Source organism: Liolophura sinensis, chromosome 6 (genome assembly GCF_032854445.1).
Source record: "Liolophura sinensis isolate JHLJ2023 chromosome 6, CUHK_Ljap_v2, whole genome shotgun sequence".
Lineage (NCBI taxonomy): Eukaryota > Metazoa > Mollusca > Polyplacophora > Chitonida > Chitonidae > Liolophura > Liolophura sinensis.
In genome coordinates this window covers 75202561-75215698 of record NC_088300.1, presented here as the reverse complement: position 1 = coordinate 75215698, position 13138 = coordinate 75202561, and the positions used below count along the sequence as shown (strand labels likewise).

At 38.9% G+C, this 13138-nt stretch overlaps 1 protein-coding gene across 1 annotated transcript in view; it reads left to right on the top strand.

Annotated features, from left to right (window-relative positions):
* LOC135468467 (U1 small nuclear ribonucleoprotein 70 kDa-like) overlaps positions 1–13138 on the top strand; it is a 57169-nt gene that overhangs the window by 27346 nt on the left and 16685 nt on the right. The window contains exon 6 of the mRNA XM_064746746.1: positions 1456–1518. Within this exon, the coding sequence (XP_064602816.1) occupies positions 1456–1518 (63 nt within the window). The remainder of the gene's footprint in view (positions 1–1455; positions 1519–13138) is intronic.

Genomic DNA, 13138 nt, shown 5'->3' with positions numbered 1-13138 from the left:
ATGGGGTGTGTTTGACCAGTCATGCTCCTTCATGAAGGCTGAAATGTGAAATTAAGTTTCATTATTATGGTCATGTATACATGTGGTTCAATATCACCAGAACTGGGCATCGGTAGCAAAGGTTCATGAAGGGTACAGCCAAGCCAGTGTGAAAGGAATCCATGTAGTGTGATTGCCTTTTGTATCTTTGCCAAAAAGCTGGCCAGAGCAGAAACTATAAAGCCATGCTATTACCTCTCCACAGTGAAGTATGAAGGAAGCAATTTATGAGTTCCGAGACATTATTCACCAGCCAAAAATAAGAGATCCTAGCAAATCCCGAGTCTTGAGGGAAATCAAGATGCAATGCTTAACTTTTTCCTGATATGATCAGGTTACATTGCAACACATTACTGCTGCTTTTTTGTGCTCATGTTGTGTGTGGCATTTTTATATGGAAAGCTAGGGTGAAAAGTATCTGTAAAAAACATCTGTTGTTGCATGGCACTTCAGTTTTATGTTGCTGCCATTGTTCATTAAAATCAGCCATTAATAATGTTTAAGTTGATCAAGATCATACTTGAATCATGTTTTTTTTTTTTTGTATAATTATTTTTAGCAACTTTCTACACTATAATGCGTTATGAACGTTAGACGTAGGGTTGCACTTTTCCACCAGGTGTCAGTGGCAGCCTACAAGATCATATGCACTACAGCATAACCACAAAACTCCAAAAACTGAACACATGGCAGTGCCTCCTTATTATGCATTATTATACACAAAGCAGTGTAGGTCTGTCTAACCATCATTGTCTTTGTGATGTTAGTTATACTATGCATTAGCTCTTTTGGGTTGCTTTATGGATGCATACATTGTTTAAACTTCATTACATGCAAAGACAGAAGTTTGCACATCACATTCTGAAAATAAAAGAAATACAGGTCTACACACTGAACGCTTCCTTTGGTATGTGTGTATGATAAACAAGTGTGTGTTCAGTTTGCATAAATGATGTGGTTTTACAATAATAAGTGGCCAGTATTGACATTGTTTACTAATTACTGTAACTACAAACATGTAGTAAAAAGTGCCATTGTATTTTCTAGGCCTTAGTTTTGGTTTTGTGACTGGCGTGAACTTATCACATTCCTTTGCTGAATACCATATTTGTGATATGCACACATAAATTAAACAAATTATATTAACTGTTAGGTTATTTATGTCCATTGACTGACACAAAGTTTATGAACCATTTCATTGAAGCAATAGAACAGTAGTGGTTCCCAAAAAATTTTAAAAAAAGATCAGTAACCTCACTAAGGTTCAATGGACATTAGGATGAAACAACCAGTGTGAGATTATTAGTCAGGTCCAGGCGTAGTACTATATAGCACTGCAAAATGGATGTCCTGCCAATGGGTGTTATTGTGTTAAAATACTTTTATCAATAATAACTTTTGACTGTTACTTTGCAGAACTATGACACCAGTGAATCCAAGCTGAGGCGAGAATTTGAAGTGTATGGTCCAATAAGAAAGGTAAGTGTCTTTGCTTTGGATTTATTGTTGTGTAACTTTGTATAAACACACAAATTATCAAATCACTGTATCAAACAAAGCATGACAAATGATGACAGAATGAAAAAATCCTGTATAGAACAGGTGATTTCTCACAACAGAGTGTATCACTGTGTGTTTAACTCAGAAATGATTCAATCATGAGCAGGTAACAGTTTAGTAAGTGTCCTTTCCAGGGAGACCCAGGATATCAATTTTTTATTCAGTGTGTAGTTAATAATAATGGAAAAAGTCCTCCTAAGCTATGTGTCCGAAAAGACAGTCTTCTACCAGCCATCAACCAATATTGATGTTCCACGTCCATAAGCGCAAGGCCAATAAGGCATACATATAGGTGTACAGTTATTAGTAAACATGTTTTAAATGAACATTTTCTCTGTGATTGTACATTGTATACTTGTACATTTAGCTCCAACATGTACTTGTATTATTTGTAGTTCAAACCATTTTTAGGCTTCCAAGATGAAAGCTGGAAGCCTTTTGTTTTTATTTGGGTGATTGAACAATTCTTTTTGGACAGTGCTTTTCTTGAAAAGTGCAAATTGCAAGCTATTTTAAATATGGTGGCAAAATTCTTTTACACTACTTAATTTGGTGCAATATTGGACCTGAGGCAAATTTAGCCATTCATGGTGATTGCTTGATAGCAGTGAAACTGTCAGCATTTTTCCCCCCTCTGGCAATGTATGTGCCTTAATGTCACCTTCACCCCATTGATGTGAATCCAGATCCTTTGGATGCAGATTTACAGTGCAGAGTAATGTATGACACCTATGACATGAAAGCAAAACTATGAATGAATGACTGCTATTCAAGGGTGCATTTTATTTTTAATTGCCATGGGGATTGTAAGGTTGTTTTAGTGGTTCATTACAGACAGGATGGGTAGAGTGGACATACAGTTTAGAGGCTCCTAGTGAGGTGGTGTCAGCATGCCCTAACTTGACTATCACTTAACTTAAACTGATAAAACTTATCTGGTTTGCTCAGCATGTTGCTGGGGGAACCAAAAGCCTATACTCTAAAGACTGGCCAAGATTCTAATGGTCTTTGACAGGGTCAGTCACTTGCTCCTTATTATAAAGATTGGTGGCAGGCTGATTTCTTGGATGTGAACATGTTTGCGCACGTCATTGACAGGTGCAACAGTACCTTGTCTAAGAGGTTTTCTGCTATCCAGAAAGAAAACAATGCTTGTGCCATGCTGAACATCTCCAGTTAGACCAACATGATTGAACTGGTTTTTTAGTGTACAATGTTATCTTTCAAACCTCTGTACTGGGATATTTACCCTTGATTGATTTGACTAGTTTGGCATAAACATGTCATTGGTCTGACCAGTTGTGCATGGTCTTTTGACTTTTGTTTGATGCCTTGATATGGCTGCAGAATTTACCAAAGTCGCCTTAAACCATAATCATTCCTTCATTCTGTGGACTTGTCTGACCAGTTTTCACATGGTTTTGCCCTGAAGTTTCACCAACTTCATGTGGGTGGTCTTGTGGTTTTTCTGACCAGGTTCACATAGTCTTTGGTCTGACCAGTTTCCCATGATCTGGCCTTTGATCTGTTTGACAAGGTCCTATTCTTTTTCTGACCGGGTTTTACATGGTCTTGCGATTGGTTTGACCTATTTTACATGGTGTTGTCATTGGTTTGATCAGAATTTACTTGGTCTTGTCATTGGTTTGATTAGATTTTTACATGATATTGTCATTAGTTTGACCAGTTTTTACATGGTCCAATTCTTGGTCTGACCAGTTTTTACGTGGTCTTGTGATGTTTGACCTGTTGCACATGTTTCTGTGGTTGGTCCGAGACTCTGCTCTGGTGATCTGTTCAGTTTCACATAATCAGCAGGAGTAGGTCTGAAGTAAGAAGTCTGAAGTCTGAATTATTTGCCACTCTGAAATAGAATAGATCAATTATATTTACTAGTATATGTATCCAAGGATTTATGTAAGGATTACTTGAGTAACTGGGAACATATCTCAAGATGAGATGAAAATATGCCAGTGGGATATAATGTTGACCAATAAGATTGGAACCTGGAAGGAGATATTTCTAGAAAGGGTTGGTGTCCTTGAACCAGTAGCTGATTGGCCTGTGCTGTCCGGTACTAGTTAATTAGTCTTTGCTTTGAGATGCCTTTTGCTGTGCGATAAATTTGGCAACATTCCAAATAATTCAATAGCAAAACATAAAAGCACTTTCCTTTTCCTTTGAAGAATGAAAATTGAATGGAAAGTTCATGGTGACAAGAAAGCTGACAAATATTGTCTAAGGTTACATCATTTGCCTTGTGAAATTCCAACAGTAATGTTGCTTATGGGAAGTGTAAGGCATTCAAATGCTACCCAGCAGAATTGCTCAGAAATGACCAGTGTATATGAGCCAGCCAGCAGCACAGTGGTAGTGTGCCAAGTCTGCCTCATGGCCTCTTCCTAATTCAGTTAGGCAAGTTCTGTAGAGGTCAACAAGGGACCAGCCCTCTGAATATTCAGGTTTCCTTTGACTTGAGTAGTTATGATATGAACTGTGAGCTGCCAAGCATGGACGATTTGATCAATGAGGCTGACGCGCCAAGTTTATAGAGCATCTTGGTGGCAGGTGCCTGAACCCTGACCTGGCTAGGAGTAGGCATGCTGATTCCCCAGCTCTCCTAAGACACAGGTCACTAGCTTCACCTCAGACACCAATACAGACAATCCTGCTGACAACCTGTACTTGCAACCCCTGACTTCACCTAATCCCCTCCATGCCCTTTCCCGCGAACTGTACAAATCCTAGTTTATTTGTTTGTTTTATCCATGCTTTGTTAAGCTTTCATTGCAAGAAAAAAGCATCACCCTCAAGACCGGTGGGTGAATTAAAGTCAGATTATTTAACAGTGTAATGTATGTCATAAGTCATGTAATAATTGTAAGTTTGAGGAGTGAGCTTCTCCCAAGCTCTGCCAGGTCACCCCCCCCACCCCCCACCCCACCCCCCACCCCCCCGTTCCGTCGTATAAGCGAAATATTCTTGACAGAACTTTTTTCTTTCGCAATCATTTATCTGTTTTTTGTTTTGTTTTTTTTTATTGAGATAATCAACCAAATAACAATGGAATTTGAGCAAAAAGAAACACCTGGTGTAAGTTTGGTAGCCATGCATCAATAACAGACCTTTTACCAATGACTGTGGATTTGGCAGACCTGCCAGTATGACAGACTGGTTATACCCAGCTGTCACCAAATGAGGGGAACTACCAGAGGGCAGAATTTGAATGGTGAAAGATCGCACTATCAGTGGTTAGTTGGTAAGCAGCTGTCTGTGGGTTGAAGGGATGGGTTGAGTGTGAGGCTGATTCTAATGTGAGGTCTGATGCTGCCTCCTATACTCGCCTCATCAAAGAGGATTCCGAATTTGTATTGCCCACCTACAATACCTAACCAAATAGGACTAATTTGTGCCGACATGATTGCTACTCGTACTTGTGGGTGTTTTCGTGGGTGAATGCATGTTAATCTTCTTAATTGGCAAAACTTTCAACATTTTTGTATTAGCTGTACCTTTGGGCCTTCATTGAACTTATTAGTATTAAGTTAGACTTGCAGACATGCTTCCTGTTTCACACTGTGTGAATATAGTGTCATATACTTCATTTTCTGGATGGGGAGCTGCCATAACAAAACCTTATCATTTCTCTTCAGAATAAAACACACTACGTCGCCTATGTTGTTTATTTGATAGTTAAAACTTAGTTTAGCTGAACTTACACATTATTGAAGTGTTTATATGTGTGAAAAAGTGTCTGAGATCATCCACGAGCTGGGCTGTGCTGTGTTGTCTGAGGAGCCAGAGTTCTAACCAAAAAAGCTGTAAGGCATGGAGTACACGTAGGTTCTAGACATGTGTGAGTTGAGGATGTATACAGATAGCGTAACAGATCGATGGCCTGCCCTTGAACGCGAAGCTTTGGATGCCTTTGGGATAAAAAGACCGTCCGTCTGCAGAGAGAAGCACATAATGAAGTCAAGATTTGTGACTTTTATTCTGCTTGGATTTCCAGTCTGTGGGTAAGAGAGGCAGCTGCTGAACATCTCCCCAGCACTAAGCATCTAACACTCCTTACACTCTCTGTCTCCAGGTACTGTGTCCCCTACATCTCACAGTAAACCTGCTGAGCTCTATTTACAGGTCTGTCAACCTCCCTTCTCACCCATAGTAAACCTTTTAGTACAACGAGCCAATGGAGTTGGGGGGGGGAGGAGTGGAGGGGAGGGAGCAGGAATGTATTCCAATGAAGGTGTTGATCTCCAGGGATAATAGCATATGCTATAAGCTGCTCTTTGAACATGTTTCCTTCTCTCCAATCAACCCCTTGATATGAAGTAATCCGAAAAGCAAGGCATTTGAATTTATTATGTGTGCAGTATGCAGAAACCAATGCTATTCCAGCTTACGAGTCTGTGTGCACTGTGGAGTCCCATATTTTGTAATCCTCACTGACCTCATTGGTGATTTGTTAAGGCCATGATAGAAACTCAGACTGTTCTGTCTAAGTTTTTTTCTGCATGTTTTTTTTTCTGCATGTTTTTTTTTTTTTTGCAAGTTACCAAGTTTGGTGTTTATTTGTTAAGTGTGATTAGGTTTGAGGAAACCATTGCCTTCCAGTAGGTCCCTTTGGCTAACCTCTGAGGTGGCAGTTAGCCGACATGCTTTAATGCAGCTTCCATTACTACCTTGAAAATCCACACTTTACATGTAATTATCCAGAGTTATTATCTGCAGCTATGATCTGGCTTGTGAAGAATTGCCATTTTTAGCAATAATTGGGGAAGGTACATGTATGTCAATGACAGAAGTTGGCCTTCCATATTGACACCCAGACATCTCGTGGTACTGGCTTCTGTCAAAATACATGTATGTAAGATGGCTTCTTGTCCCTGTGTGTAACCATCAACACAAAGTGATTCCAATACACTGAATTTTTCTAACATGAAGAGTCTCGGAATTTGATAATCTGCGAGTACAGACTTAAAGCGTCATGCTTCAGGAATTGCCTGTGCCACTGGCATGATCTGATTACTTAACCCCCAAATGTTGTATCCCGTGTCATGATATTTACCATCAAATTAAGTAATTTCCATTTGGATGCACAAGTCGGCATGTAATTGCCAGTGATTTAGTGCAATATTGCTGTTCACTAATTAGAATGCATTTATTATGGGCCCAGTGTTGCATGGCTAACCAGTAGGTATGCCTCCGTTGTTTCTGGCAGCCACATGTTACGTCTTCTCTGGCTCCCAGACTTTTTGCTCACAAAATGGGGTAAACTTTTTGGACAGATCCAAAATTCTGCAGAATATTCATCACAGCCAAACTTAGTTGGAACTGTTACGAGTCACTATTTTACATGGACATGTAATTTAAGTCATTTAGAAATTGGTTACTTTAAAGCAGACATTTTCGTTTTGATACATACAGTACAGCTCAGGCTAAAAGTCAAAACCAGGCAGGAGATTAGCAAAATCAGAGAGATCTTGTAGAGGGTCAGTAGACAGACATTCACCTGCAGCCGATGATCCGTCCACTGTGACTGATCACACACGTGGCTGGACATTGGTAGGCCTATGTGCTGGCTATGGGAAGTTAACGACGGAAAATATAGTTCTTTGTTAGATTGATTTAAAGATTTTTGAAATATCTGATGTGTGTGTTTTTGATGGCAAAGTGGCAGTCGTCTTTTAAGTAGTGATTTACAAGAGAGTCCTTGCTAGATTTGTAATTGATCACCACGACTGTTAAAACCAGCTCAGTCTTCATTTCCCATAATAAAGTTAAAAGATGGTCAAATAACTTTATTTCTTCCATGGAAGGTTTTCCTTGTTGTGGGAGCAATTTGGCAGGGAAAAATGCCACTCAGTGATTTACAACACCAAATTGACACTTTGATGCTGACACGCCATGCAACAACAGCAATGTGAATTTCATGTACGGGAGTGGTAAAAAGGAAAACACGATACATATGGCATAATATAAATGCATGTCAAAATTTATGGTGTGCCAAACATTGACATCAGTCGATGATTTGATTGTAAATTTACTTCCTTATAATCAGGTTGATTTTGTTGTGCAGAGATTTGTTGTAGGTTATTGCAAGATAAAATTTTCCGCTTTAAAAAAAAAATGGCTAGTATATGTTCAAATAGCTGAAACACGGGAACTGCACCTTGGCTTGCAAAGAAGGATATGTCTGTAGACAGAACTACATTCACACCTTCCGACGATATTTCTGCGTCCCTAGACATGCATGTATACATATACACATACAAATATTAAATTCATTATTTCATCTCATTGACAGTTTTCAGTCAAACTAAATAGAAGATTCTTTTCAAGATTTATAAATTATTGACTGAAGTTATTCCAATGCCGTTAGACCACACAAGATTTCATTCATATCTCAACTCTTCACCAACCCTGAGGTTAGAGTAAAAGTACATTGTGCTAGCTGAGAAAAAAAAGAATTAATTTCTTGTCAATTAAGCTTATTTGAAGCCAGCAGACTTCAGGGGCATAAGCGAAGAAGTGATTAGTATGTTAGGAAATTAAGACGGACATTGACATTTGTATGAGAATTTCACATCTGGGCTGTAAATCAGCCGTCAAAGGGGCTGTTTATTGGAACTAGATTCCCATGGAGTTGACCAATTTCTGGTGCTATCAAGATGCTGAGTGCTAGTAGCTAGCTCTGTGATCAGTCAAGTGCCATTGTTACCCTTCCAGTCTCTGTAAATTGCCTGTGTAATCCTGACTTCACAGGGAACACTCTCCACAGTGACATACATCTATTTTCATTCTCTTAAATCCTTTTTACAAAGTTGTGCGCATTACCTCTGCCTGCTGGAATGCAGGCAAACTGTACAAGTTTTCGTTTCATTTTAAAAAATTTTTAAGTTCAGATTTGTTTCGTTAATGTTTCCTGTCATCTCATCTCCTCCCAAGCCTAAGTGCACCACTTTGAGAGCGAAGGTGCTTGGCCAATGGCTATTGTTCTATTATAAGTGTGGCCATTCGTATTTTATGGACCTGTCCAAGAACAAATAACGGCTGATGAAACATCACAACTCCATTACCCTCTTTGGAGGTTTCAGCCTCTTAAACTGCTTAACGATTTCAGTGGTCATGGTTGCCTTGTTTTTCTGACTGGCCCTTCTATTATATGCCACTCTGACTGTTCCACCCAGTTAAAACTGTGAGCTAAACATGTAGCCTGCATACAGTAATCCTGTTACACATCAACCACCTTGTATTCGAAGACAGATCAAATCAGATCAGATCATTGTAGCAAATCATGGCTGTGTTGGCTTTTTTCTCTGCAAGGCATGTTTGATTTGATGCGGCAAACTTATAATTACATCATACATGGGTAGCAGTAGATTATATTGATGTGTCCTCCGGTGTTAAATATTAAGGCCATCAGCCGGCTTCACTGACAGTTTTTCGGCTGTATTGCCAGGTTTATTGTTAACACCATATATATTAGAATTGTTTTCATTCAAGATCTAAATGTTGAATCATCTGAATATTTTTTGTTAGAAATAGCTAAAGTAAGATTCATTTTGTGAAACAGATACAGAATACATGGCTGAAGGCAAGTATTAGACAGGCAAGTCTAAACTCTGCTTACGCTGAGCTGAATTTTAGGTACTGTACATTAACTGAAGCCTGACCATGGCCTCGGGATTTAACCCAGGTGATCCTATCTCAACTGTCAGCCAATCAGTATCGATTCTGTATCCTTTAAAGAGAAAATGCAAGAAAGTCTAAAAGCAAGTGGATATTTTTCAACGATTGTGGGTTCCTAGTATGATTTTTACCTCCTATTATTACCCCCTATTACATTACCTCCTAAAGCTGTGATGTAGCCCTTTCCAAATATCTAAATACACGGTGGATGAAAATATGATGAGATTTGCAGCTGGCATGTCTCATCGGGTTGCTTCACAAAACTGAGTAGCTATACAAGCAGGCAATCATCTGGAGTTTGATGCATGCATATATTCTTATCCCCAGTTATGTGGTTTGTGTTACATATCTGGCTATGCTTGTGGTGTACAAACCCACCATGATGACCCTCGGCTGGGAATATGAAGCTGGTCATGAGAAGAGTTGTATCCGTGCTTCTGATATTGATCAAGCAATGAAAGACAAATCGGTGCTATACTAGCACTGTTAAAGATCGATGGAACCGTGTCAGAATTCACTCACTGGTGTTAAGCAGCTTTACTAGTGCACATAATGACTCATTATCCTGTGTACTGATGCAGTGATGGCTGCTTTGCACTTGGGAAAGTAAGGGGTTTCCAGGAGGTGTTTTGAAGACTGTAGAACAGCAGATTGTTGACTTTTGTGGAACACTAAGTTAACTAAATAGCACAGGGCTCAAATAGGGGGCCTGCGAATGGCGAAAAGCAGGCCGAAAATTTGCAATAGCAGGCCAACTTGAAACCGGCCTGCCAAAAAAGAAAAAAATCAACAAATAAAATCACAGGCCAAGCATGAGATGTCAATGTATGGACAACTATAAGTTTGGCTTTCTAAATGATAGCGACGTGATAAAGATACAACAAATTTATTATTCACCGAAAACATAGGAAACGTTGTTCACGGCCATTGCAAACCACAGAGAGATGTTACAAGAGATAACTCTGTGCTGAAAGCTACTTAAGAACGAAATAATCTCCCTTCCCTTGTGTGCGAATGTGCACTTGTATTGCGGCATGCACTTCTGTTTTTGCGTTAACTAAAAGCGAAACCAATGTTGACTTCTTCTTTGGATTGAAGATAAAAGGTTCATTTCAATAATTAGTACACCTTTAAATCCATTTCGGACTAGTTATATGCTGAAATTCTGATAAAATTTTGACTTTTCTCTCTTCAAAGTCCTGATTGAATCAAGTGCCACGGTCAGAAAACATGAACAACAAGACAGCTGCGCAGACAATAAACGATAGTCGCAAGCCTTGTCTGAAATTTTTACAGTTGACTTTTCTCCTTGGACTGACTGGGCAAATTGTTTTTTTTTTTTTATTTTGAATCCATGATAACTGATGCAACTGTCACTAAACCATGCTGTTAGGTTGATTTCCATGTCTTTTAGTGCAGTTTTGAAATGTTTATAGACCCGACCTGCCATGATTATTGTTTCGATGAGTGAGGAGGAAATATTTCTGTTGATTGCCACAACATTTTGACTTTAAATTGGATTTATACTTGCAGAAGTGATGATAAAAGTCCTATTCTCTCCTGTTTTAAATTGAATTTAAAAGCCCACTTCGTTTTGGATCGACTGGATTTGAAACAGGCAAATATGAGAAAGCTGTTGAAAATAGACCTCAACAGTTAATATAATTGAACAACTAAATTGATAGGCCATGTTTAAAAATTGCAGGTCATCTGCTATTGTTCCTGCTAAAACTTTATTACTGGAAAAAATATGCAGGTCAAAGGAAATTTTCTAATCCAAGCCCTTGAGCGTCATAAAAAAATTCTCAATTCTTTCTCACTAAAAGCACCTGGCTGCTTAATGTTTACCGCAAATGTGTTGTGGTCCTTTATAAACGCCTATTGGCTTTTATGGAATTTTTTTGATGCTAACTTGTTACTTGTAGGAGTGTTTGGTACTAATTTTCTTCAGCAGAAATGCCTTTTCATGAAGCCTTATTTATTTTGTTTTACTTATTTATTTATATTTTTTTGGGTTAAAAAGCTGAGGCTGTGAGTTTGATGACTAGTCTGCTTGGAGACTCATGTATTGCTTACATAGCGTGGGTATGTTTGTTTAAACTTTACTAGTTAACCCACATCGTTTTCAGAGCATGAAGCTTTGTTCTTCACACGATTCCTGTCTGGTTTCTTTTTTTTTTCTCTCTCTCTCTTTTTATGTCTTGGTTTGTGTTTTTTTTCTTTATTATTATATTTTCACGATGTCTGATGCAAGAAATGTTGAGCCAAGTTAGGCGTTGGTAGTGAAGCCATCTGCCGATTGATCTGGCCTGTGGTAATTTGGCGTGAAAGGTTGAGCTACGTGTGGTGAGCCCTTTGCTTTGGATCTGTAAACAAAACCCAGGAGAGAAGGGACAAAATGCTGGAGATTGCGGAGCCTGAGGGATGTAATCCAGGCTAGGGTACAGACGTGTAATCATTACAGAACTCTTTACTGATCAAGTTAATGAAGACGAGAAACCTTAGATTCACAATAATTAAAATTTTCCCATCAAACTTCAACAACTATTTGCTGCCTGCTTTCACAATCTATTTTGCAGAACAATTCCCATGCTGAGATACAGAAGGTTCCTTGTATAAATCTTGTGTCATGGATGGGCAGTGACCATTGTTGCTCCACGCACTAATATATTGCATTCACATATTTGAATAGATGTTTGTGTAGTGGGGTTTTTGAAAAGCAAACAGCTTTGCTTCCTTACCCAAACTGTTTGGATAGAGACATATATCTACCATTCCAAACACAACATGTTATGAAAAGCAATTGAGCAATTCAGACCGACTGCCAAGTGAATCCCGCAGAGATCTAAACTCTAGACATAGCTGATGTACATCAAATACACCGGATGCCAGGCAGTATACATGTGTGTACTAAACCAGTGATGAGTGAGTGAAGACTTCACTTCAGGAGTTAACACAAAACCAGGCTAACCTTCCAGTCAGGGATGAGGAGAAAATCCATAAGGAATAGGTTCAGCTTGACAGATTGATGGTGAAGACAAATTGTAGATGAAATTGGCTGATGAACTAGATATTTTGTTGACCCAGTTGAACCAACATTTTGGTTCCGTAAACAGACCATGTGGCTCGGGCTGTTTAGCCTAATACGGGATCAATTAATCAAACGTTTATGGAGAATAATGAAAATTGGTTACAAGCGGAAGCAAAGTAAGACATGGCTATTGCAGTAGCATATGTTTACCCTGTAGCCACAAGCACACATTTTTACTGGCAAACAGTGTTTACTAGAGAATGCCAGGGATGGGTATGCATAGGTATACATAGAGCTTCAGGCTGGCAGTAAGTCCCCTACACCATCATCTGTGCTAATTCATGGTGCACAGCCATAACTACACGATTTTTTTTTTGTATGCCATTCTGCACAAACCAGTTCATGTTTCATGTGCTGCCACAAGGGTAGACATATATGCAGGATGCAAGTAATCAACAGGGGTGCTACATTGCAGCCCTGCTAGTAATCATTGTTAATTAACTTAACAAGTTTGCTAATTGCATTCAATGAGATAATGCCTCAGTTACAGCAATATAAATCAGATTGGCATCCCATGTTACTTACGTGACGATGACTGTGGAATAAAAAAGCATGTTGCCTCATTGTTATGCCAGAAAGGTTTAGTCTAGTACTAACAATGTGAGTGCATTACGTAATTGAGGAGAATGCTGGCTGAAGCTGGATATAGCTATGTACTGATGTGTAAAATACAGTGGCATACATGTATATGTGAAAAAACATGGTCATACAACAGGTACAGCTTTCCATTATTTTGTGTATGTCAAATTCCTA